The following is a 26,641-nucleotide window of genomic DNA, read 5'->3' as shown; positions in this document are numbered from 1 at the left end:
CCCCCCCCTCTGATCAGTTCATTAATAGTAAATGTGAAAAAATTACTTTGCACTCTGCAGGGACTCCAGCCAATGCATAGGCGATTGTTGACCAGATGTAGGATATAGAAAGGATAAATGTTTGGCTGAGCTTTGCTAAGAGCATTTTATATTGGGCCTTTGCTTAAAATAGACCATGTGTAGGCTGTCATTGTTGAATTGTTTGGTTCTATTGATCCAGAGGTTTCAGGAGATCAATACACTGATCCAGATCAAGGATAAGGAAAATGGCTGCTCACCTGCATGCTGGTGCCTTGCTGAAATGCAATCCTATATAGATGGACCACACATGAATGGGAGACTCTTTTTTTGAGTCTCCCCTTCCCAGTCTTGTCCCCGATCCACTGAGATATTGCTAACTATAATGTCCCCAGCCAGGCATATGAATGCACTCTTCGCTCATTCATTTCTATAGAGAGAGTCCAGGGAACAAGTTCATACTCGGAAGCTCCATGAATGAATGGAAGTGCAAGCTGCATGCGTGGTAAGAGAAGGCAGCAATATGAGATTTTCTTGGGGTGAGTGGCTGTAATATAATTGCTCTAGAGGTTCAGTTACACTGTAAGCAGTCAACCTCTAAATTAAGAGTTCTAACAGTCCTTTGTCGTCACTTAGGCCAGAGATAGCCAGGCAATTGGCATTTCATCGTGAGGTCAACAGTGGCAGGCCTTGGGTATTTCTCTCTGTACAGCTTTCTATTAATGCTCCTGTTTCTGTGGAAGGTGGCAGGGGGTTAGCATACAATGTACTGAATGACTAAGCATGCAAGGAATGGGGTTCAGAAGAGGGAAAAGGCTTGAGGAAATGAATCGCAGATGTGCCTATGTACTCTATACCCTGCACACACAACGCAGCATTTAGTAGTGAACTGGCTGAGCTGTGTTACGTAGACCCAATCACCTGTTCTTTTCTCTTGTACAGAAGCCATTATGACTTTTCAGTTCACTGTACTAAAATATGATTGACAGGTGTCATCTTTGTTTTTAGGTTGAGACTGAACTGAAATCTATCTGTAATGACATTCTGGATGTACTGGACAAGCACCTCATTCCAGCTGCAAATAGTGGGGAGTCTAAGGTTTTTTACTATAAAATGTAAGTACCAACCTTGTGCCATGTCCATTTTACCAGCTTGGAAATGCTAGAATGTGTGGAAGGTTTGTTTTTTGTTTTAGTCTTAAAGTGAACCTGTATGAATAGGGTACTAATGATGGCAGGTGCTTGCTCTCACATTTACCACAGCTTCTCCTTCACAGAACATTATGTGGGCCAGAATATTACACTTGTGTGCATTCCCACCACACAGTTGTGCAAGTTGGTGCTGTGCCATTCATGGTTTGCCAGTGCATTGCATTACTATAATGAAAAAAGATGTTATATTTTGTGGGATTTTAGTTTTTTTGGTACACTGGGGTGCCTTGGCAGCCCATTCAAAAATGACATGCTGCACCTCATACCATGTAAATGGACCCTACATGTTGTGGCACTACTTGCATCAAGCACTGCAGTGTGGGAGGCAGTAATAAGTATACATTATTATTATTATATTATTATACAGGATTTATATAGCGCCAATAGTTTGCACAGCGCTTTACAATATAAGGAAGACATTACAGTCACAATACAATTTAAGACAAGATGGTAAGGAGGGCCCTGCCCGTGAGAGCTTACAATCTATACATGTGCATAGTTGAATGTATTGTGATTTGTGATGGGGCAGTGGAGAACTTGAAGGTCCTGTTGGGGATACCATGACCTGAGGCAATGCCAGCAGTACAAGGGGCACTGATGTTGGCAGACTGTTGGTATCTACAATGTGGATCTTCTGCAGGTTATGTGAACTTACATGCTCTATTCAGGTAATGTGACCAGATTTAGAGTGATGGAACCTGGCTTATTGCCTGAAGCATACCTAACTTTAACAGTGTTTACTGTAGATTCAAATGTATTTCTACAGAATCCTAACAATTTTTGGTTTTGGAGAGGTATTTTGTGTCTTGATTTTGCAGAGGTAATACAAATATTATACATGTGGTAGTCTTGACAAAGCTTGATTAAAAAAAAAAAAACCTTTTGAAATGCAAAGGCTGACTCACCTGGTGTTCTCCGGGTCTGGCAGGTCTCCTGGATATGCCCTCCTGATTCTTCTGGCTTGCTCCTTTCACTCGTGGTTGTGAGAAGAGAACCGAAGCTAATACAGTGCTAGCATCTTCAAAGACTTTTAATGAAAGACACCTTCTATTACTGCTGACTGCATTCACAATGTGTGCAGTAGCTATGAAGCCTGTCATTGACTAGGCTCATTAATGTGAGTAGTGATCGAAAGGCTTTCAGCTGAGAATTCCCAGAGCATGGTACCCTAAAACAAATGATACCTGTATTGATATAGACTCGTTTTTGGCTACGGTTTCCTGAATATACTTCTAGTAAGAAAGGAACATTTCATAGTTTTAAAGTACTTTGCATATATCTCTTAAACAAGTTACTGTGAACTTAGGCTTGGCAGATCATCATCCTCACATTACATTTATTTCTTGGCCATTGAGGGACACAGGAATCCATTCACGATCAGGTTATTCTGCTGCCTACAGTAGACCTGGGCACTGGCAACCCCTTCTGCAAGAATTATATGATTTTTAGAATGTTTTTAGTAGCACCATTTTTTGATGGATGTTCAGGCCTCTTCTGATGCTCTTTGAGCTGCGGGCAGTCCCAGTTGCCTTTTTAGTAGGCCTGATAGATCTTTCTACTATGTTGCTCACCCCTCAGTTGGACTGCTTTTGGACATCCCAAAGATTAATGACTTCACTGTGTCTCAATAAATAACAAAAATTAGAATTTTGTGCTTACCATAATATCCTTTTCTCTATTGAGGGACACTGGTCCCACACCTCTGTGTTTTGATTATATGTTGCTACAAAACTGAAACGTACTGGTAGTAGGAATGGTTATCCTGGGCTGGCTTCCAGTTTTTTGTTCATGTTCAAGTGTAGGTAGGTGTTAGTATAACCAGAGAGGTGAATGACTTCCAGGATGGACTAAGAAGACTCAATGATTTTATGGTGAGTTCAAAAATCCTATACAGGACACAATCAGATTCAGAGACAACAGGGTAATAGGCTGGTATCGGCTGACTGGTCACTGGCTGCGGGAGGAGGGCGCTGCTAGCGGCCGGCGGCTCTCCAACAGCGCTCAGCCTCCTGTCACAGTCCGGCAGAGCAGTGTGTGGGCGGAGACAGCTGAGCTCTCCTCCCGCACCGCTCGCTCAGCCTCCTGTGACAGCATTTAGGGAAGGAGAGCCAATGCAAATACTCAGCAATCAGTGATCGCTGAGTGTTTGTACATAATTGAGGACATGGTATGTTTACTATATCCTCAATTATGAATGGGAGTGTTCATCACCTCCTGTTCATTCATGATTGTGGTTATAGTAAACATACTCTGTCCTCATGCTATGAATGAACAGGAACACTCGGTATAGAGTATTCCTGTTCATTGATGACAGGGGACACAGAAAAAGAGATTGAGGACTCTGTGTCCTCAATCTCTTTTTCTATTTTTAAAGGGAAATATCAGGGGTCTGTTTAGACCCCTAATATTTCCCCAATGCCCCTAAAAGTAAAGTAAAAAAGAAAAATATTTAATAAATGAATAAATATTTAAAAAAATTAAAGTTTATAAAAAATGTAAAGAACATTTTTGGTTTCGGCCTGACAAATGTTTTTGTTTCGGTTTTGAAATTTCCATTTCGCTGCACCTCCTAGTTATATGAGGGAACTCTGTTATGGCCAGTGTCCAATCACATGATGATACTTGCATATTACCCTATGAATCTATTATCTATGAATCTACCTGTGTCCTACACGGCACATTAAGAAACAGATTGTACTGCAGGGGTGGACAAATGTAATATGGCATTCAGGAGCCAGCAGGATTTTTCATAGGAGCCAACTTCATTGATAGTAACGAGAGAACTGCAAAATGTTGGAGCCAGCTGTAATTTTTAAAGAATATTGGCGGCCTGGATCCTGGGATTTGTCCGGCCCTGTTCTACCGGTAATTCAAAAATCCTATTTTTCATTCCCAACCTCAAGTTCAGTTATATAAATATGAAGTTTAATTTTGGGTAAATGTCAGTTAAAGTACCGCAGCGCTGAATACTGAAAAATGGCCTGGATGGGAAGGGGGTTTAACACCGCGGATGTCAACTGGTTAAATTGACCATGTCTGCATGCAAAAGAAATTAAGATTAGAGTCCTAAAGTGTTCTACTAACCTGTGATGTCCTGTGCCTCCTACCTCCACTCTGTTCCAGCGTTCTGCCCCATCAGTGTCTCAGGTATTTCCAAGACTGTCAGATGCCTTTCTTCCTTTGACCATCTACATCACATTCCTGCAGTGCCATAGGGGGCCAAATAAGGGCACCGCTGTGCACAGCTGATGTCGCAGTAATCCCATACCAAAGAGACTGATGGAGGCTGCAATTCTGGAATAGAGGGCAAGTTGGAGAGATTTGCTGACAAAGAAATTAGTATAGGAGCTCAGAACACTCTTATCTTGATTCTTGATTTTTCTTTTGTAAGCTAACCCAAGGCTGCTTTAGAAACTAAGCTGTGCCCCAAAAGCAAAAAGGCAAAGGACTAGTCACTGGTATTGCCGATGGTCTCTCTGCAGCTTTCCCCTCATTATTAGCTTAACATGCCTTGTTCTGCACTGTTTATCCACATTTGGAGGTGGCCATCATGGAAGAAGCAGCACAGTATTGATATCATTAAGTCTTCCAAGACTAGCCGTTAGAGGCAGCAGTACACACACTCACACTGCAAATAATTATTTATCAGGCTGTAAGCATATGCTTGCCTAGGTACCCTCATATACCAGGAAGTGCTCCTGTTATTTTCTGGGTGGATCTCGAGATGCAAGTTAGATATTTCAGGATACTGCTTAGGCATAATTAATATTGTTACAGGTTTCCTATAAGATGGCAAATCTCCTTGTTGAGTTCAGGGCCAGTGTAAAGATTATCTTGAACTTAGAAATAAAGCACTGATGTATAGAAACAAAATATTTGTGTGACCATGTTAACTCTAGTCCCAAGTAGTCAGCACTCGGGTCTTCTCTATTGCAGTTCACGATGTAAGCAGTGGGTCCCGTATACAAATAGGCACTTATTCTAGTCAAAGCATCGTGGGACAGCTTGGAGAAGGGGAGTGTCAGGATACATGAAATTGGTCGGTCTGCGTTCACACTAGGTTTCCATTTTTTTTACACCATTGTAGTTTTAAAAGCAGAGTGACATAGGTGCTTCCTGCCTAATGGTGAAGCATTAAAGCCCAGTTGAAGTCTCATGTTATCAGTGACTGATTTTTGCTTGAAAATGCATTTAAAAATACCTTTTTTTCTTTAAGAAAAATGACCAGTTTACTTTCAGACTTTCGCTGTGCAGCTTAAGTTTTTTTTTTATTTTTACATGCAGTATATCTGGTATAAAAAAAAAGTATTTTTGGAGGTAATTATTATAAGTCTCAAGTTTTGCATACGTTATTTTCTGTTCTTAGGAAAGGAGACTACCACCGATATCTGGCAGAGTTTGCCATTGGCAATGACCGGAAGGAGGCAGCAGAGAATAGCTTGGTAGCTTATAAGGCTGCAAGTGATATTGCAATGACAGAACTTCCTCCAACACATCCCATTCGTTTAGGCCTCGCACTCAATTTCTCTGTGTTCTACTATGAAATTCTTAATTCCCCTGACCGCGCATGCAGGTAAGGATGACACTAAAGAGGAATATTTAATTGTATATTTTTTTTACTTCCTGCCCTGTAATGCTTCCTACTGTTTTGTGATGTGTGCATTTATATAGGTGTGCCCTAACAAACCTCCATACACTAGTACAGATATCTAGATAATTAAAGAAAATAAAAAATATATAAAAACCATGAACAGATCTTATGACAACCCCATACCATAACATTTTTTAAAGTAACCCCAGCCAGAAACAATAGTCCTTATTAGCATTTAAGTGCTAAGTCTTTTGACCAAAGCTTTGATTATTTAGAGCTTGTGTAGATAGACACATGAATGGTTCTATACTCACCCAGTAGCTGCCATAGTAGCCGTTGATAACTAAGCAAGTTACATTTTACCAGCATAACACACAAATGTGGAATTCTTCTGGGACGTTGCATATGTGCAGTATGTGTTTGTGCTGAGAGAGCGCTCGATCATGCACCCCCAGCATGGAGACTGAGCTTGTCCACTCCTATTCTTGAACTAACAATTGGTAGGTTTATGATCGCTGGTAGCTTTTCCCCCATTGTTGAGATTCCTGAATTGTATGTATATTGGTTCATCCTGAGAGAGATCACAGAAAAGTGTACTGACTCTGTATGATGATGAAAAGTAGTTGTCATTTGACATTACAGTAATGCAAAAGCAGTATGGACTTGTAAACTTCCCTAACAATGGTCTGTTTACTAAAGGTTGGCAAAAGCGGCATTCGATGATGCAATTGCAGAACTGGATACACTGAGCGAAGAAAGTTACAAGGACTCCACGCTTATCATGCAATTGTTACGTGATAATCTGACACTATGGACTTCAGATATGCAAGGTGATGGTAAGTGTCTTTCTGAAGGTACATCAAAATGTTTTCTGTCTATGTTGGAGAAGAAGCGAGCAGCAGTTGTGCCTTTTTCTTGATGGCTGTGCTGTTTGATCCAGGGAAATCGTATTTGTCTATCCAAAAGATGTCCATAGAGTCCATATTTTGTTGGGGATAATAGTGTTTTCAACCTCATAACTGCAGACCTACATGTTGAGAAGCTAGCACCCTCCTCGTAGATCTACACCTTTACTAAAATGGTTGCTTCTATGCTCACATTCACATACTCTCCCCTAATGTCAATTCCATCTGCTTCCCAGCTGGTGATCTTTGTCACATGACTGTCTTTCACACACCGCCTTATAACATTCTCTCTCGTCTTCTTTGAATGCCAGATCCACCCAAATGTCTCCCAGCTTTGAGTGCACTCATCTGCCAGCGTCTTGAGGAGGAGGGCTCCTAGTAGAAGTTTCTCGGCCTGTGACAAAGCTGGTCTCCTTAAAGGAGGAAACCTGAAATGAAAGACATATGACACTTTAGAACAGTGGTTGTCAACCTGTGTAACCTCAGGACCCACATTTGTCCTCGGTCATAAAGTCACGACCCAAGTTGCACTGCAGTGGAACACACGGTAGTGTGGGCTGCTGTGCTGCGAGGGAGCTTCATCCATATGTGCATTGCTTGTACAGCTCCCATGCACGCCTGCACAGGTGCCGGGAGCCAGAATGTGATGTCACTCCAGCCCAGGCACCACTATAGGACACCGTGAGGAAGCTATAAGCAATGCACGTATGTATGGATCTCCCTCATGGCCATACCCCTAGCCCAGCTCACCTCAAGTTGACACTCTGCACTGGGTAGCATATTTCTAATGGCTGCTTGGTGTAAGAATGGAAGGTGCTCCGCTAGGGGGTAGGCTGAAGAGCCTCTAACCTAGAAAAGTGGAAGGCATGCGGCGACCCACTACACATGGGGTCGCGACCCACTTCTGGGTCACGACCCACCAGTTGAGAACCAAGGCTTTAGAAAATACTTTAAAACTATTTAAAGATAAAAATACTTTAACAGAGAGGTCAAATCAAATGTTCTTTTTGGCTTTACTACTTTTTTGGGTGATACGAGTAGATTTACGAATATACTCCAGTAACCCAAAGTCGGCATGTAGCCGGCTATTGGCCACAATATGCTGATAGTGCAGAGCCACGCTGCAGCTGGGAAGGATCATGACAATATTGGCCTCTCTAGGACCAGAGCCAGCTATGCCCTCCCCTGTCTCTCTCTCTCCCTCCTCTCTCTCTCTCGTGCTAGAGGAACAGAGAAGGCAGGGTGGAATCCCTGCGGGAGCGGTGGCTGACACTGCTCTCCATAGGGAGAAGCCTTGAGCTGAGTAATCAGTGGTTTGTAAACGCACAGCTCTTGGTATGTACATCCGGTGTGACTGCTGCAGTGTACCACACCTGGCCTATGGATTGGGAAAAGTACATTTTACTCTCAATACTTGGTTATTGACTGTTAGGAAAAGTCAGAGGGAAGTCAGCAGGAGAGGCAGTGCCAGCCTACATATTATCTCAGTATCTTTATGGAGAACCTGGGCATTGACACCCCTGTTTTGGCTTTTTTGGATTATAATAAATCCAACCTGTGACTTCTTGGCACCAACCAAAAGCAAAGCAGCAAAATAAGTTTTATGGAAACTTCCCTCCACGAAGTTCAGTACAAGAGCTGAAAGGTAATTGAGTGGCCAAAGATTTTACAGTTAAACATATGAGCTCCCAAGCTTAGGTAGAATTGTACATGTATGTATGACTGCAGAGAGAATATTTCACCTGACTGGAACGGCTGTGGTCAGAAAAAAAACCTCTACATTCAGAAGCGGGTACCATCTTTCAACCATTGGTCTTCCAATGTATACCCACTCTTCTATTTGATATAATCGGTTATGTCGATTAGTTGTTGCAGCCCTAGTTCTTTTTATGTAGTAAAACCTGGAGTAGTGAACGTACATTGGCTGTGAGGCACCAAAAGGCCTCCTGTGCAATGAAGACTTTGATCACAGTAGTAGTATAGCTAGCACTAAAGGCATTCATCAATAACTGGGCTCCTGTCTTTTGGTTTTCTCATGCTTTTAACATCACCACATGATCTTGTTCTTCCCTTTTTTATGTAGATTCCTAAAGGAAAATCCACGTGCCCCTTTCCTAAATATTCTTTGTAAGTTGCTGTAATGGCTGCCACACAGAATGGCCTTGTTTTTGTGTCCTCTTAACCATTGCATCCGTCTGCTCTGTGTGATCCTTCCACTGGAGCTGTTTAGTTGTAGCATTTCATAATACGGATGTTCCCATGTCATTGTTTGGGCATGGAATCACTGCCACAGATTGTGCTTTTTCCTTGTTAACCAGCTATAGACAACAACGCATGCCTCTGCATAAAGGGTCAGTGTGCCTAATGACAGATAAAATTGTATTATATGACCCCTGGCGTTTGCAGTGTTAGTCATGTCTGGGTTTCTGCACTAGACTGAGTGTGTTTTCTTCTTTTTTCCCTCTAAAACTTTGGATTAACTATTCACTAACACTATAAATTGTGTATTCTATATGGTTAGTAATGCCCTTATGTATCATAGGCTCCATGATGAATGTTGGTTATCTTCCTGTTTCATTTGCAGACTTTAACACGGATTTGATGGACTAATGTGATCATGTAACAGATGCATGCTGTACAGAAAGATCTTGTGCAATTTTGATAGTGAAACTTTTCTTGAATTGGCCTTTTTACTTTTACACTGTGTACTTTTCAGATGATAGAATACAACATTCATAAAGTGCCAGAGTGTTCGGCCTCTGGAACGCAACCCGGCCGGCTCCCTGCGTTCTGGGGTGGTAGGCGGCCTGGAGGTGCATTGAAGTCAATGGCACCGCAGCCACATCCCTTTCCCACAGTGTGTTCGCTGGCACCCGAAAGCATGGCACATTAATGCCTGCATTCCGGTCCAGTGCAATCTGCAAAAATGTTGCATGCACTATTTTTTCAGATTGCACTGGGCCACAACGCAGGCATTAATGTGCCATGCTTTTGGGTGCCAGCGATTGCAATGGGAGTGTGGCTACGATGCCATTGACTTCAAAGCACCGTCAAGCCCCCTCCCGCCCTAAAACAAAGTCGGCCGGCCCATAACGCTCTGGAACACACTGTGTGGGTACCGGCCCTTATAGCGCACTCCGTTATCATCTGGAAGCAACAGTAAACAGTGGGATGCGCTGCAATCAGCAGATCAGCTTTGTCCCTGGAAACGCACATCAGCAGCTGAGCTGTGCGTTGCACTACAGCTGCTGGTGTGAATGCAGCCTAAATTGTATTCACCAGACCGCCTGACTGAGCCACATCCTCCATTTCTCTCACAGTCCTCCCTCCCAGACGCTGCAGCCTTAGATGGAGAAGGTTCCAGAAACCAAGGCAGTGCTGCCAATCCAGAAAGCAGTGGGCAGGGTGTAGATAGATGCCAATTAACAAGATACAGGCTTGTGAATCAGTATTGACAATGTTGGTAGTCCCGTCTCCTGCAACATGTTTCCATTGCACTGTCTTTCTGGAATCCACTCCTTCCTCGGGGGTAAAGTGCTGACTGTAGATCTAGGATAGCAATTGTCACATCCCTGGAAGTGTTCTATATCTAAACCACAATCACATGGAAAATCTGTGGATTGGCACAGGGGACTCCAGACCATCTCCCCACCACTAAGCCACCAGTCTGATGATTTGCTGGTCGTTCTGGTGTTTCTGGTCATGTCTTTCTCTGGTATATGTGGGTCAGCATAAAAAATGTTTTTTTCCTTTCTCTCAAATAATGTATTCTGCCATAAACACACTTTCTGAATTGTAAAGTTTCTTGGAGACTTTAGCAGCCCCATCAATCATGAACGGTAGGACAGGGTTGCCTCTTGGCTTGCAAACTGCTTCAGAATTTCATGCCAGTCAGGAAGTCGGTTTAGGTAGAACCAGTATTTGGATGCTCCTTACCTTCTGCAGGGATCATGCCATCTTGATTGGGCAAACTGGAATCCTTGGGCAACATCTTCAAGTGTATGTAAAACAAATACTTAAACGTGCAGCACATCCCTGTGTACATTTCCCATCTTTTACACTTAAGAATTGGGAGGGCTCCCTGACGAGATGAACAGACAGAACAAGGTTTCCAGTGGAATATTTAACAGACCAAAGGGAAGCTAATAAGACTAGTTCATTGCTGGGGTGTCCATATACTTCCACTTTTGCAGTCAATTTTGAGAAAACCTCTCTGTTCCCATGCACACAGCATACCGAAAAAAATGTTTTAAAGCACTATGGAGAGTGAAATACACCCATCACCATAGTTGAAACCAATGTGTGATACCGAAGCCGTCACATGTCTGCTGTATTGATCGAGAGCTGAGCGACCACAAACCAATGATTGCTCAGCTCATGGCTTCTCCCTTCAAAGAGCAGTGAGTCAGTCATCTCTCCTGCAGGGATTCAACCCCTGATCTATCAGTGCTCAGGGGAGGGGCGGGCACAGCTGGCTCTAGAGGCGGAGCCAGCTGACAATCAGGCAGTGGGGTGGATCCTGACAATATTGTATGGCTCTTTCCTGGCTGCAGCGCGGCTCTGCTCTGTCAGCATTGCCTGCTATATTAGTAAATGTCCTACGATGCCCCTGAAGAGATCTACGGACACAAAAGGTTTGGCTTTAGTTCTTTTAAACTCTTTTTTTATATGTTTTGTTGCAGCAGGCAACATGGCCGAATCCAGTTTTTTCTGAGCAGCTTCACAATGATCTGTTCTTATAGAAAGACTTGGGAATGACATTTGTGGATTGCTTCTCCCATTAACATACAATGCACAAGTCAGGGTTGTAATCCTTTAACCCTTTTGTTAGGACAGGCCAGTTTCAAATCTAAATCAGCCAGCACCATACAGACAGGTTATAAAAAGAAACCCTCTCAGCCCCTCCTAAGCAAGTAGAACTTTCAACCCTTAAGAAGCCAAGAAACCCTAACCCCAGTAAAAGCAACTTCTACTGCAAGAAGCTTTTTTTTTTTTTTTACATATGGGAACATGTAACAAATAAAAATCTGTGTTATCCCAATCTGGCTGCAACGGGGCGGGGGGTGTATGTCTTTTAAAATGTGGGTTTAGCACATTTATGTGTGTTTTTAAATACATCCTTTGTGTGCCTTGCATCATGCGTGTTGAATGCATGTATTTTGAAAGGTATACTTTGGGCCTTTCTGCTGTCGGCTTACTACCAGTCCGGTAACTAATGCAAGGACCTCATATGTTGGCTTTGTAGACCTTTGTGTCTTTCGGCATCCACTGTTCAGCATTATGAAGCACTGCAGGGGACACCATTTTCATATAAACTAGAGCTCAGCACTGTTTGCTATTGTGACTGGAATTGGAGTCTTTACTCCTAGGAACTCTTATCATATATGTAACACGGGTGATTACAGATTTACATCCCCTTTTATTGACCAGTATTAGACCCTTGGCTACATATGTCATTTCAGGCCTGGGATGATTGAAAATAGAATGACAGTGTGTGTGTGTGTGTGTGTACACAGCATGCCTTTCTTCATCCCAGTCTGTTCATAGAGACCAGCAGTCCAATGATCTTCTTCTCCCAGGAGATATGGATATAGGAGACTCGCTTCTCATTACATTGCACTCTTGTTTTATAATGGCTTGGACCAATTAGGAAGTGTCTGCATTTGTTCTCTAGTGCCATCCCAATTCTTTCAGATTGTCCTGATGTGATATTTCCTGATGCAAATGTTTCTTTTTGCAGGTGAAGATCAGAATAAAGAAACACTGCAGGATGTGGAAGATGAAAATCAGTGAGACATTAAAAGCCAAGAAGAGACCCTCTCTAACCAACTGCCCCTTCCCTCCAAATATCCCGTCTCACTCTGAGGACCATCAAAATTTGACTTTTACACTGGTTCTCAGGATTTAGGTTCCTGCCCAGTTGGTATCATTTTTACACAGTTTAAGAATTCTAAAAAGGCAAGAGTGAATGACTGTGGATTTTGCTGCTGCCAGCCATCTTAGGTTCTTTTAAGACACTAACAGGACTGCATAGAGGCTTTTTCAGCATTAGTTTGTCTCCGTGCCATCCAGCACTATAACCTCTTAGAAACACATAGAACAAGCAAAAGACGTTACTCCGTAGGGCAGACCAGAGTCAATCGCACTGTAGAATTTGTGTGGTGGCTTTCTTTTTTTATTTTCTAAATGTTTGAAACTGAACTTCATTCTGTTGTTTAAAATGTGGTTAGAGCTTGATGTCGCAGATTGCTTCAGAATGTCCTTGTAGTGGTTTTTGCTGTAAAAGTGTTTTCAAAACTGTGCAAAAATGTCGCTGAAAACTCTGGTGCTGGTATCACGTCAACAATCCGTGTTTATTCATTCTTGCCTCCTTTTTACTTTCCCTCCTCAGAGCAGGTTAGCATTGGAGCTGGTGTTGAATAGCCTGCATGCGTGTTAAATTTTTTTGTTTTTCTATCCCCCCCCCCCCCCCCCCTTCTGCCCTCCTTTTCTCTTGCTCAACCTCTTTTGTTCAGTATGTGTAACTTGAAGCTAATTTGTACTACTGGATATCTGACTGGAGCCACAGATACAGAATCTGTCATTGTTCTTACTGAAACACAGCATGGAATTAACATTAAACTTAAATAAACAAAACCTAAATTAAAAATGCCAAATATTACCGTTACTTGACCTCTTATTGTCTGTGTAAAGATATTGTATTAGTAGTCAAAGTAGCCTTAAGGACCAGCTTTTCATTTTTGTTTTTTTCCTCCATCCCTGTGACAAAAATGATTCATCCAAAACTGTCTTATAGTGTTAAAGGGATTCTCTGGTGAAGCTGAATATTGGGGTCGGCCCGTAGTAACTTGGCGGGGATTTCCTTTCCCTCGGAGCTCCCAGCTATTAGCTGCAGCGCCATCTGTTGGTGGCTCCTAGTTTGTGTTTGTCCATTGAGATGTAACGGCACTCCACGTAGCGCTGCCTTTGGAAGGGCCCGGGGGGGGTTGGGGGGCTTCTGTTCTATACTGTGCTGAGAACCATCTCTTTCATCTTCTTCCCTCCAGAGAACACCTTTAACAGGATGCATTTTTTTTCCCCCACAGAAAAGCCATTTTGTTGGCTAAACATTTTGTTGGTCCATCAGTTGGCCAGGTTTGGTGATTGTGAAAGGTGTCACCAGTTTCTTGTAAACGAATTGGCTGAATGAGGACTGTCATATTCACCTACCGTATAGCCACAGTCACCGTGTATGTGATGGGTCCACCGCTGCTGTGTGTTTTCCAATAACATCCGTGTGGTCGTGTTCGATTTTTGGCTTAACATAGCAGAAGACGGCAGATCTGCTCACTGCTTGCTACATGAGTATTTAAACGTTCATGAGAACTTGCCAAACCATGTCGTTTTATTGAAGTATTGATTGTTGGAGGGAGTACAATAGATCAGTAGAGTAACGGCTTAGCTTTTAGTCTCTCAATGGTGTATTTTTTTTTTTTCAAGATACAATATTGCCCAAGTGTAATTGGCTTCATAAAAATAAAGACATCCATAAAGTAACAATTTCACTTTTATTTTGTTTTGTCAGAAAGCCACTTTGGTCCTTTTGTGTTCTGCGTTCTGTAGAAGGGAAGCCTGTCATGGAGGCAGCCGGAGCGGAGCAGTCTGGGATGGACTCGTTGCTTGGCTGTTGTGCTTCTCCATCGTCATCAGAGGCCTATTCCAAGCATGGGGATTATGGGCTCCTGGCTTCACAGGTCTCTGCACTGTCGGGGAGAATGACTTGGCAACATAACAGCCAGGCAACTAGTATTATTTTAGGTCTGGCAGCGGCCAGGATTACTAATCTTACTAATACAAAGTCTATGCTTGGATACACAAGATGTCAGAATTGGTGCTGATCCCTAAAAGCTGTGCTGAGAAAGGCTTAGGGTTAGTTTACACCATATGCAGTTGTGATGCAGTCCGTTCAGTTTGACTGCTGCAGCCAAAATACATCACAATTCTTTCTTGTGCTCTATTCACACCCTTGCAGTCAGAAAAAATACTGCTCGTCCTATTTTAGCTGCATCTGATTGCACCGGAACGCATCCCAAAACAATTAATTGATTGTGTCATCCAGGGACTTCCTCTTTGTAGCTAAAACCAACACTATCAACATGCCTGCCAACAAACAAGCGGCTCCAAAACAAACGACAGGAAAAAGGAAGTGACCTAATTAGCATTTTAGTTTAAAAAAAAAAACCCGCATCAAAACAGATCGCAATGCAACTGTGCAGACGCACGGTGATGCAGTTTTTGGTGTAAACTAACCCTTAAACCAGTATTAAGGTCTTATTGCATTCTCTGCATTTGGGTACAAACGGCCCAGCACCTTTTTTTTTCTCCCTCAGTCCCCCCCCCAGACTTACCTGTCAGCGATTCTCGTCCCAGCCGCCGGTCCGAAGAGATCCTCCGTTCCCCGAACTTGCTGGTTGCAGGGGGAGGATACTGATGGCAAAAGAGCCATAGGCCCCTTCTGCCGCCAATCAAATTGTTGGTCAGAGAGGAGGGACGTGGCCTGCCACAGGACTATGTCTGTCTATGGACGCACACAGCCACTGTGGGCACAAGTGTTAGCCGATGGAGGCACCCGTGTAGGGGGCGGGGTGACGATGGCTGGGGGGACCCACCAGAAAATGAGCAATTACAAACTTTGAAAGAAAAACTACGACAGCCGCATCCTGGTGCCATCTCTTCCCCAGGTAAGTGGCACACACACCCAGCTATCCACATGATATATAAGAAAATGTGATTCATCAGACCAGGCCACCTTCTACCATTGCTCCATGGTTTAGTTCTGATGCTCATGTGCCCATTGTAGGTGCTTTTGGAGGTGGGCACGTGTCAGCATAGGCACCCCAACCAGTCTGTGGCTACGCAGCCCCATACACGACAAACTTTGTACTTTGAAGAGACTCACTTCACCCTAAGGCTATGTTCACACCATGTCCAGTGCATTTGCAATGTTCCGGGCCAGAGAAAATGAGACGGGCAGTATTTTTTTTGTCTGGACCAGAATAGACTGCGTTGGTGTGAACAGAGCCCAGAAATAGCACATTGGGATGTTTTTTTTTGGTACGGGAACAAACTTAACACCCCATGGGATAGTATCTATTATATAGGTTAGTCACCACATACGTTACAGTCTGTAATCTATCCATTAGATCTACCAACATGTATGAAGTGGATACCAATTGATAAGATAGTTTAGGTCAGTCCGGTCAGATTGTAACGTATGGTGCTCTGTCTCAGTACAAACTATGGTTAAGTGGCAGCAGAAGGGTAGTAGGTAGCATTTCAAACCTCTTCATTTTTAATCTGTCTGATAAGTCTGAACAATCTTTTTATAGGCTTGTTAATGTTACATCCTTCAAATTTCCAATCCATTCCGCAGAAGTCGGCAGCTTCCACCCACTGCTTCTCAGAATATAGTTCACTGGTATCCTCAGTGCTGCTGAAAAATATAAAGTGCAAGTTATTACAATGGAAGCGTATACATCAGTCTGTCACACCTAAAATGGATCTAAAGCCACTTTACCATTTTTTAGGATGTGGAAAGGTTAGGATTAGAGGTGCACCGAAATGCAATTTTGAGACCGAAAACTGAAATAAATAGTCAGGCCCAAACCGAAATGTCTTTTTTCTAACCTTTTTACATTTAAAAATTATTATTTTTTTACTTTGAATTTTTTTAAATATGTATTTTTATTAATTATTTAAATGGTTTACTTTTAGAGGCTTCAGGGAAATATTAGGGATCTAAACAGACCCCTGATATTTCCCTTTTACAATAGAAAGAGATTGAGGACACAGAGTCCGCAACCTCTTTTTCTGCAGCCCCAGCACTGAATGAACAGGAATCTTCTATACTGTACTGAGTGTTCCTGTTCATTCATACATTATGGACATAGTATGTGCTACTATGTACACAATCATGAATGAACAGGAAGTGAAGTAGATCATTTCCCAAAACTGGTACATGTAAGTCATACTATTCCAATTATTTACAAACATTCACGGACTATACCGCTCTCCATCCTGGATCGGCTGTCACGGGAGGCTGAGCCAGTGGTGTGGGGAGGAGAGCTCGGTCTCCTGTGACAGCCGATCCAGGATGGAGAGCGGTATACAGTCCGTGATCAGTTAATGTTTGTAAATTTATTATCAAACCCCAAAATGTAGTGAAAAATGCCCTTAAGTGCCCCAAAACACAATAAAATACCAATTTTTTAAAAATAATTGTGTGCGTCCGGGAAACTGCAACAAGATTCGGTACCCCAAAAGTCTATAGATGACACTTTAAAAGCCCCTACAGGTCATCAGTTCAGAGATACACATAAATATAGGCCCTAGAATTTTTGCTCTCACTCCGGCGTGCGCGGCGATACCCAACAGGCATACGTAGGCGCAACCGCCGCGGGGGGACTTGAAAAAAATGTTTGTATTTTTACATTTCATATTCATTTTAAAAACTTTTTTTCTTTAATTTAATTGCTATCACATGTCCCCCATGTAATAGCAGATGGTGGTGACAGGTACTCTTTAAGGTGATGCCGGGGGGTCCAAAAGACCTCCAGTGTCACCTTTACACTAGAAATAAGCTATTGAAGTGCAGATTGCTCATTAATAGCTTATAGCTGGGCTGCAGGAGCCCAGAACTGACAGCCCAGGGACCGGAAGTGATGCAATCTGCAGAGAGGGGAAGAGGGGACCATCTCCTCCCTAGCTTCCCCCCGACACCAGAGAAGCCGGGCCTGTAGGAGGGAGCCCAGGAAACACGGCGGTGGTGTCGGGCGGCCCGTTTACCGGCCCGGAGAAGCGATTGGTCGACAGCTGAGTCGCCTGATCGCTTCTATATTGGCAAAAGTATTGGGGCGCCTTTACACGCACATGAACTTTATTGGATGGATGGACGTATTGCACAGGTGGCACCCTATCACGGACCACGCTTAAATTCACTAAGCTCCTGAGAGCGACCCATTCTTTCACAAATGTTTGCAGAAGCGTCTGCATGCCGAGGTGCTTGATGTTATACACCTGCGGCCATGGAGGTGATTGGAACACCCGAATCCAATGATTTTTGGCAATATAGTGTACTATGCCTCACACTGCACTTACTATGCACTTGTAACGTTTCATGAGTGTTGTGTGGCCATTTTGGATTTCCAAAACAACAATGTAGCATTTTTCTAGACCAGAGGTGTAATATACTATAGGTTTGAAGCAGGGATAGGCAAACTTGGCACTCCAGCAGTGGGAAAACTACAAATCATATCATGACTCCTTCAGGAGTCATGCCTGCTACTGTCAGAGTGTTGCAATGCATCATGGAACTTGCACTTCCACCACATGTGGCATGCCAAGGTTGCCTAACTCTGGTTTGAAGATGCCTCTTTTCCCTTTGGATGCCTCCTGCACAAGCATGTTAGGTGAAGCAATGACTTCCCGGCTTAGCAATACTTACACGAACATTGAATAAAACATGCGTTCCGACAACGCACACAGAGCAAAGAATAGACTGGAGTCAAATGCTTCATTCTCTTCGCTTGCCAAAGCTATGAGTTCTTTCACTTGTTTTGGGTGAATCTCATGGCCGTAGAGATCATGCAAAGCTCCTTCTGTTTCCTAAACTCGAAAATTGTAATAGAGGACAACGATTAAAACATTGCTTTACCTATATATGTGCCATGCGTACAATACCCAGATTACAGTCCACACCTTTATGGCCCGTGTCTACCGCCTTTGGGCTGGTTTCCATGGCATTAGTATGACGTCAGTTTCAGATGCTTCTGAGATCATTCTGAATTTGCTGACGGGGGCATTTGACCTGCGTTGACCTCCCTCTGACCTGCGTTGACCTCCCTCTGACCTGCATTTCTCCTGCTTCAAGCAGATTTGTATGCATTCCCGCAGACTAGTATGGGAATACAAAACCTGCTTTAAGCAAACAAAAGCTCATTGACACCGGCCCCTAGGGTGCTTGGACTACTGATCACAATCCTGAGGGTAATCATCCCTGCCATGGGACTGTTGCATTTGCCGTTGACTTTCTGTCTAGTTTCCTGAGGGTAGGTACCCCAGACTGGGTGGAGTTGTAGCCGGGCTCTAGGTAAACAGCTGAACATTGTAGTAATCAATAGATTAACTCATCGCACAGCCAGGAAGTGAAAGCACTGCAGCTAAAAGTGTTCTTAAACCTTGCCGCGGGGCTGCAGTGTTTGTTTCTGTCTAGATGCTAGTTATACTCACCTGAACCGCCAAGCTGGCTGACTGCTACTCTGATCCCTGAAGCCTGTCTCCTCCTCCTCTGCAGCGATGGTATGTCCTTCTGCATCCTCACGTCCTATACACTCTGATCCCTGAAGCCTGTCTCCTCCTCCTCCTCTGCAGCGATGGTATGTCCTTCTGCATCCTCACGTCCTATACACTCTGATCCCTGAAGCCTGTCTCCTCCTCCTCCTCTGCAGCGATGGTATGTCCTTCTGCATCCTCACGTCCTATACACTCTGATCCCTGAAGCCTGTCTCCTCCTCCTCCTCTGCAGCGATGGTATGTCCTTCTGCATCCTCACGTCCTATACACTCTGATCCCTGAAGCCTGTCTCCTCCTCCTCCTCTGCAGCGATGGTATGTCCTTCTGCATCCTCACGTCCTATACACTCTGATCCCTGAAGCCTGTCTCCTCCTCCTCCTCTGCTCGATGTTATGTCCTTCTGCATCCTCACGTCCTATACACTGTGTATAGGATGAACCTTAGACTGCTGCTGCCAAGGGGGAAAGAGGCATCAGGAACCAGTCTAAGAGCAAGCCGGCTCCAAGGATCAAGTGAGTATCATTTTTTTTTAGCACCTAGACAAAAAATGAGCACTTAACCCTTGCAATGTGAGGGTAGCTCCACTGCAAGGGTTAAGAATAGTTTTTTCCCGGAGTTCTGCTTTAACTCTTCTTCCTTATTCATCTCTACAGCTTCTTAACGTTTCTATGGGCCTGTCATCTGCAGGCTTAAGCCCTCGTTCACACCTGAACGTTTTGTAGCGCGTTCTACGCTCGACAAACGCTCTACAAAACGCTCAAACATCTAAATCCCATTATATTCAATGGGTCTGGTTCACACCTCTGCGTATTTCCGCCCGTCCCTAACGCGCTACAAAACGGCCCACGCCTGAAAAGGTCCAGGTACTACTTTGGGCCGTTTTTGTTGCGCGTTTCCATTGGGCTGATGGTATGTCCTTCTGCATCCTCACGTCCTATACACTCTGATCCCTGAAGCCTGTCTCCTCCTCCTCCTCTGCTCGATGTTATGTCCTTCTGCATCCTCACGTCCTATACACTGTGTATAGGATGAACCTTAGACTGCTGCTGCCAAGGGGGAAAGAGGCATCAGGAACCAGTCTAAGAGCAAGCCGGCTCCAAGGATCAAGTGAGTATCATTTTTTTTTAGCACCTAGACAAAAAATGAGCACTTAACCCTTGCAATGTGAGGGTAGCTCCACTGCAAGGGTTAAGAATAGTTTTTTCCCGGAGTTCTGCTTTAACTCTTCTTCCTTATTCATCTCTACAGCTTCTTAACGTTTCTATGGGCCTGTCATCTGCAGGCTTAAGCCCTCGTTCACACCTGAACGTTTTGTAGCGCGTTCTACGCTCGACAAACGCTCTACAAAACGCTCAAACATCTAAATCCCATTATATTCAATGGGTCTGGTTCACACCTCTGCGTATTTCCGCCCGTCCCTAACGCGCTACAAAACGGCCCACGCCTGAAAAGGTCCAGGTACTACTTTGGGCCGTTTTTGTTGCGCGTTTCCATTGGGCTACAGCCAAGTAGCCCTCGGAAACGCGCGGTTGTCGCGCGGTTTTTTTTTTTTACCGCGAATCACGGTAAGACAGACGCGCGACAGACGCGCATATGCAATACGCCTAGGTGTGAACCAGGACGGCTTATTTTGTTGATGAGGACTCCAACCTGACATGTTGGACTGTCACAGCTGACATAGTCATCACATGATCAGAAACAGCTCTGATTGGCTCCCGGTCATCATGGACCTGAGCTGTTAGTGACGGGCTCTCTATGTAGAACGTGCTGTGAGAAGGGGTTTCCATGCTACTTACAACTTACACCATAAGAAATCATTTCTTCTACCTGGTTAGCTAAGGATTATTGCAGTGCCACTGAGCTTCCAAAACTGTCCGTTGCAATGCGGGCCTCAGAAAGGTCATTTGTAAGTCACTTATCATGTATAGTGTGCTGCATTCATTTGGAGAATGGACAAGTATCGCAGCGTTCATCAAACTGGCAAACAAAAATGGACCTTTCTGTGGCCAAGTGCATTGTTTTGTGGATGTCAATTGTAAGAAAGTCCCAGCTCTCAGCGTGTGATAATGTTCAGGAATGTTTCTGTATCCAGCTCGCTGCTGGAAGCGATATAAATAGAGATGTGTGTCAGAGATGTTTCAACTGAAATCTCGGAGAACAGCTTTAAATGCATGCAAATGTATCCTTAAATACCCAAGATGTCATTCTCCTCCCATGAAAAACTGATGTCAAGCCAGATTCTGTTCATTTCAAACCAGCCTTGTTATGTGAAGAGCAATCTGCTCTGGCCCCATAGTCTACTACCGCTTATGTTTTATCTAAATGGGCAAACAATACATTTTTTTGTAATCGTTATTATGGTCTGACAAGGTGACGGTGTATAAAAGATAAAACTTCATCGGATCATTTTCGCATAAATATTCAATGCTTGTCGGGTTATGTAAATATACACTCAACACCCCTATTGATGAGTCTGTAGAATGACAACATTCAGCTGAAGCATCGCTTTTATAAGAATAAAAAGAATAATGTTTCAAAATGAGATGGTAATGACATTCATTGGTTAAAATGTAGACAGCTGGCAACGTCATTGACCTAAATGGTAAAGTGTATTATTTACAGCACCCTTAAGGGCTTGTCCATACGATTTTCTGATCCAGATCTGAAGATGCGGTGCTGTGCATGCAGTGCGTTTTTAACCGGACCGAACAAAATGTGACATGCAGGATTTTTTCTGTCCGAACCGGAACGGACTGCGCATGTGAGAACTGTAGCCCATAAAACACATAGGGATACATTTTGGGTGCATGAGCGCACGGATCTGGTCCAGACAGAATCCGGACGTCGTGTGAACAAGCCCTAAGGGTTAGTGAACTCTGAAGTCATCTCTAATTACTCCACACTCATTACTGATCACTTACAACAGTGGTTATCCTTTGAAATCACCAAAGGGCCAATTCATAATGTCCAGTGCATGTAGTGCTAAAGAGAAGTGTAGGAAACTGCAGAACTACTAGAAGACATGATGGTCAGAGACGGTGGACCTGCTACAGATTTGGTGGAGTCTTCATAAGACAGAGACTGGAAACATGTTACACAAGACTAGTAGAGATCACTGCTAGTACCGCTATACAAATCAGCGCTATCGCTCCCATTACAGACTGCTGGGGTCCAAGGGCCATGTGTGGCTGAAAGGTTTTATTTATTATGTGATGGTCTTTCCTCGTCAATTGCCATTTGTCCCTTATGATGTCACTTTTACAATACTAGAATTTGTCATGCATTAAAGGAGAACTGTGAGGCGAGTGCTTTTCACTCACCTCATAGTTCTAGCCGACCTGTGACAATACGGAAAATTGTATACTTACCTATCGGTAATTTTCCTTTCCGGACGCCAATACATGGCAGCATACAATGGGTATGGCTCCACACCATTGTATGCTGCCATGGATTGGCGTCAGGAATACGGAAAATTGCATACTTACCTATCGTTAATTTTCCTTTCCTGACGCCAATACATGGCAGCATACAATGGGTATGGCTCCACACCATTGTATGCTGCCATGGATTGGCGTCAGGAATGAGACTGTCACAGGTCAGCTCAGTAGATCGGGAGGTGAGCGAACACATACCGGCGTTCGCTCACCTCTCGATCCTGTCTCAGCTCTCTGCCGTGACAGGGGCTGGATTCCCCCCTCCCCGCTCCGATCTGCCAGCGCTGACTGGCGGATCGGACGGGGGAGGGGGCGGGTTAAAGCTGGCTCTGCCTCTAGATAGGCAGAGCCGACTGTCACTCACGCAGCTGGGCGGATCCAGACATAATTGTCGGGATCCGCTCCAGCTGTGGCGTCTCAGTATATAGTGAGCTGTAGCTTGCGGTATACTGAGCTTAGGGTGACGGGAGGACGCTAGTTTAAATGTGATTGCAAATGTATAATACATACCGTGATAGACAGAATTCCATCTTTATCTCGGTCATATTTATCGAAGAATTTCTTATAAAATGTCTGTCGTCTCTTGCAAACTCGGCAGTAGGTTTTGAGGTATTGGTGAACAGTCATATCTAAGAAGAGCGCAAAAAAAGCAAGTATGTTACACGTTTAATCAGAGATATGTACCAAAGTGTCGCTGGAGACATCGCTGACACTGCGAGGACAAAGAAATATGACATTGTGGATAAAGATTGCATTCATCTCTTCATGCCAAGTTTTCACAGCAGGCGGAACTATAGGCCCATTCAGGACCGAATTGATATATTGATACTTCTTTATTCCCTAGGGGCCAGCTACCTTGTGTCCCCCCCCCCCCCCCCCCATAAACACAAAAATAAATAATCACAGGGGGTTAAACATGAGATCATTGTATTGGAAAATAGAATTGTCCAAATAATGGAATACCACACAAAATAGCCGAAACAACCAGAAACATATTAAGCATCGTACTGACTAGGGATGCACCAATACCGTTTTTTCCAGGCCGAGTACAAGTACCGATACTTTTCATTAGTACGCGCCGATACCAATTACCGATACTTTTTTTTTAGCGTCATGTGAGTTTTTCTAAAACAATACAGACTAATGATTTTAGGACAGTGGTGAAGCGTCAGGTCCATGTCACAGCTGCAACACTGCTAGATTTGCCACTCCAGGCTGTAGAGGAACTACAAATCCAAACAATACATTATACAGCAATGCAGAATAATACCATCAGTTATAGAGGAATACAAATCCTACCACTACTTTATACAGCAGTAGATATTAATACAATCAGCTATATAGGGACTACAAATCCCAGCGATACATGATACAGCAAGCATACCATCAGCTATAGAGGACAACAAATCCCAGCAATACTTTATACAGCAATGCAGAATACCATCAGCTATAGAGGACTACAAATTCCCAGCAATACCTTATACAGCAATGCAGAATACCATCAGCTATAGAGGACTACAAATTCCCAGCAATACTTTATACAGCAATGCAGAATGCCATCAGCTATAGAGGACTACAAATTCCCAGCAATACCTTATACAGCAATGCAGAATAATACCATCAGCTATAGAGGGGCACAAATCTCAGCAATACATTATACAGCAATGCAGAATACTATCAGCTATAGAGGACTACAAATCTCTGTAATACATTGTACAGCAATGCAGAATAATATGAAGCTATATACTCTGTGTTGCTCAGTAGAGCTCTACCAGGGCTGCGTACGGGTCTCACCTGGGCTGTATTTGGGTCTCACCAAGGCTGTGTGTGGTCCCACCAGAGATATGCAGATCTCACCAGGGCTGTGGAGGTCTCACCATGACTGTGCAGTCTCACCAGGGCTGCGTGTGGGTCTAAACGGTGCTGCGTGCGGGCCTTACCATGGCTGTGTGGGCGGGTCTCACCAGGGTTGTGCCGGGACTCTCCATGGCTGTGTGGGCAGCGGGAAGGAGGAGATGTTCGGCCGGATCAGCGCTGTAAACAGCCGCCGTGAGGTCCCCGGCAAGTGTGGGACCTTACGGCAGCCGAAGTCATTTCAGAATTTAAAGGGCCCGTATCGGCTTTAAGTATTGCGGCTTTTTTACGAGTACTCGTGAAAATGCCCACTACCGGCATTAATGCAGATGCTGGTATCGGTATTGGTGCATCCCTAGTACTGACACTACTATAAACATCCACAGAGACACAATCAGTACTGTACTGACACTACTAGAAACATCCGCAGAGACACAATCAGTATTATACTGACACTACTAGAAACATCCACAGAGACACAATCAGCACTGCACTGACACTACTAGAGACATCCACAGAGACACAATCAGTATCATACTGACACAACTAGAAACATCCGCAGAGACACAATCAGTATTATACAGACACTACTAGAAACATCCACAGAGACACAATCAGTATTATACTGACACAACTAGAAACATCCACAGAGACACAATCAGTATTATACTAACACAACTAGAAACATACGCAGGGACACATCCGCAGTATTAGCCCTCGTTCACACCTGAGCGTTTTCTAGTGCGTTCTACGCTTGACGAACGCTCTACAAAACACTCAAAAATATAAATCCCATTGTATTCAATGGTCTCGTTCCCACCTTGGCGTATTTCCGCCCGTCCCTAACGCGCTACAAAACGGCCCACGCCTGAAAAGGTACCGCAAATCGCGGTAAAAAATTGTGCGACGGTCGCGCATATGCAATACGCCTAGGTGTGAACGAGACCTTATACTGACACAACTAGAAACATCCGTAGAGACACAATCAGTACTGTACTGACATAACTAGAATGTCAGCAGAGACACAATCAGTGCCATACTGACAAAATTAATCATTTTTCTTGGTCCTGTTTATGGCTTTACCCATAGTTTTCTTCCTTCAATTTGCTGCTCAACCCAAAGGAGTACAGAAAGGGCAAAACGTGTATTGTTACTTCACTAAAAGGCTTTACAGGAGGACCATAGAGAAGGGAAAATACCACTTATAAGTAAGTGAGAACTGGTCATCCAAGAATTAGGTATTTTTATTGGTTAACTTGAGTTATTAAAGATGCAAGCTTTTGGGACCCCTCCGATCCCTTCCTCGGACTATATAAAGCTGGGTGACATGGCATGACTTTAAGGTTCTCTTCAAACCTTTTGTATTATTTGAACGCAGAGCAAAATTCTGCATTTTACATTGCACGAATGCAGTACACAGTAAGGCATGCCACTCTCTGCGGTGCTTTGTGATGCCATTCATTTATAATAGCACCCCAACTCATAAAAACAGTGGGAGCTTGCAGACCCACCTTGTGCTAAAAGGTTGCTGTAGGTCCAGCTATCTTAATGCAGCATATATTAACGCAAATGCATTCCTACAATGCACCACAATACTGAGGTGTTAAGGAACCCTTAAGAATAATGGAGTGTATACAGCTCAGTATGCCGTTTTGCCCTCCCATCCTCCACTCGGCTCACCTCTGTAAAATGGTGATAAAAATGTCAGACCCAGACCAGACTTATGGCCTTCCTGAACACTGTGACCTGCTTTTTCATCCTGGGAACAGTTTTTTCTGCATTCCTACCTAGGGATCTGCACAATGAGATATAACTTAAAGGAGAACTATGAGGTGAGTGCTTTTCACTCAGCCTCATAGTTCTAGCCGACCTTTGACAATGAGACTGTCACCGGTCGGCTCAGTAGATCGGGAGGTGAGCGAACACATACCGGCGTTCGCTCACCTCTCGATCCTGTCACTGCAGAGAGCCGTGACAGGGGAGGGGCTGGATTCCCCCCTCCCCGCTCTGATCCTCCAGCGCTGACTGGCGGAACTGACGGGGGAGGGGGCGGGTACAGCTGGCTCTGCCACTAGATAGGCAGAGCCAGCTGTCAGTCACGCAGCTGGGCGGATCCCGGCATAATTGTCGGGATCCGCTTCAGCTGCGGCGTCTCAGTATATAGTGAGCTGTAGCTCGCAGTATACTGCGGCGTCTCAGTATACCGCGAGCTACAGCTCGCGGTATACTGAGCCTAGGGTGACGGGAGGACGCTGGTTTGTGTCCTCCCGTTACCCTAAGGAGAACTATGGGGAAAAG

At 44.0% G+C, this 26,641-nt stretch overlaps 1 protein-coding gene and 1 long non-coding RNA gene across 2 annotated transcripts in view; one reads left to right on the top strand and one right to left on the bottom strand.

Annotated features, from left to right (window-relative positions):
* The window catches only part of YWHAE (tyrosine 3-monooxygenase/tryptophan 5-monooxygenase activation protein epsilon), a 30,356-nt gene extending 16,970 nt beyond the window's left edge, over positions 1 to 13,386 (top strand). The window contains exons 3-6 of the mRNA XM_018573843.1: positions 1,027 to 1,133; positions 5,596 to 5,802; positions 6,520 to 6,656; positions 12,466 to 13,386. Coding sequence (XP_018429345.1) covers positions 1,027 to 1,133; positions 5,596 to 5,802; positions 6,520 to 6,656; positions 12,466 to 12,518 — 504 coding nt within the window. The 3' untranslated portion in view covers positions 12,519 to 13,386. The remainder of the gene's footprint in view (positions 1 to 1,026; positions 1,134 to 5,595; positions 5,803 to 6,519; positions 6,657 to 12,465) is intronic.
* LOC108801945 overlaps positions 12,896 to 26,641 on the bottom strand; it is a 24,411-nt gene continuing 10,665 nt past the window's right edge. Inside the window, exon 3 of the long non-coding RNA XR_001942186.1 lies at positions 12,896 to 13,572. This is a non-coding gene — a long non-coding RNA (uncharacterized LOC108801945). The remainder of the gene's footprint in view (positions 13,573 to 26,641) is intronic.

The sequence above is a fragment of the Nanorana parkeri genome, unplaced genomic scaffold (genome assembly GCF_000935625.1).
Source record: "Nanorana parkeri isolate BGI_ZX_2015 unplaced genomic scaffold, ASM93562v1 scaffold48, whole genome shotgun sequence".
In the NCBI taxonomy this organism is placed as follows: Eukaryota; Metazoa; Chordata; class Amphibia; order Anura; family Dicroglossidae; genus Nanorana; species Nanorana parkeri.
The sequence above is the reverse complement of the archived record's forward strand: the minus strand, read 5'-3'. Positions and strand labels throughout refer to the sequence as shown.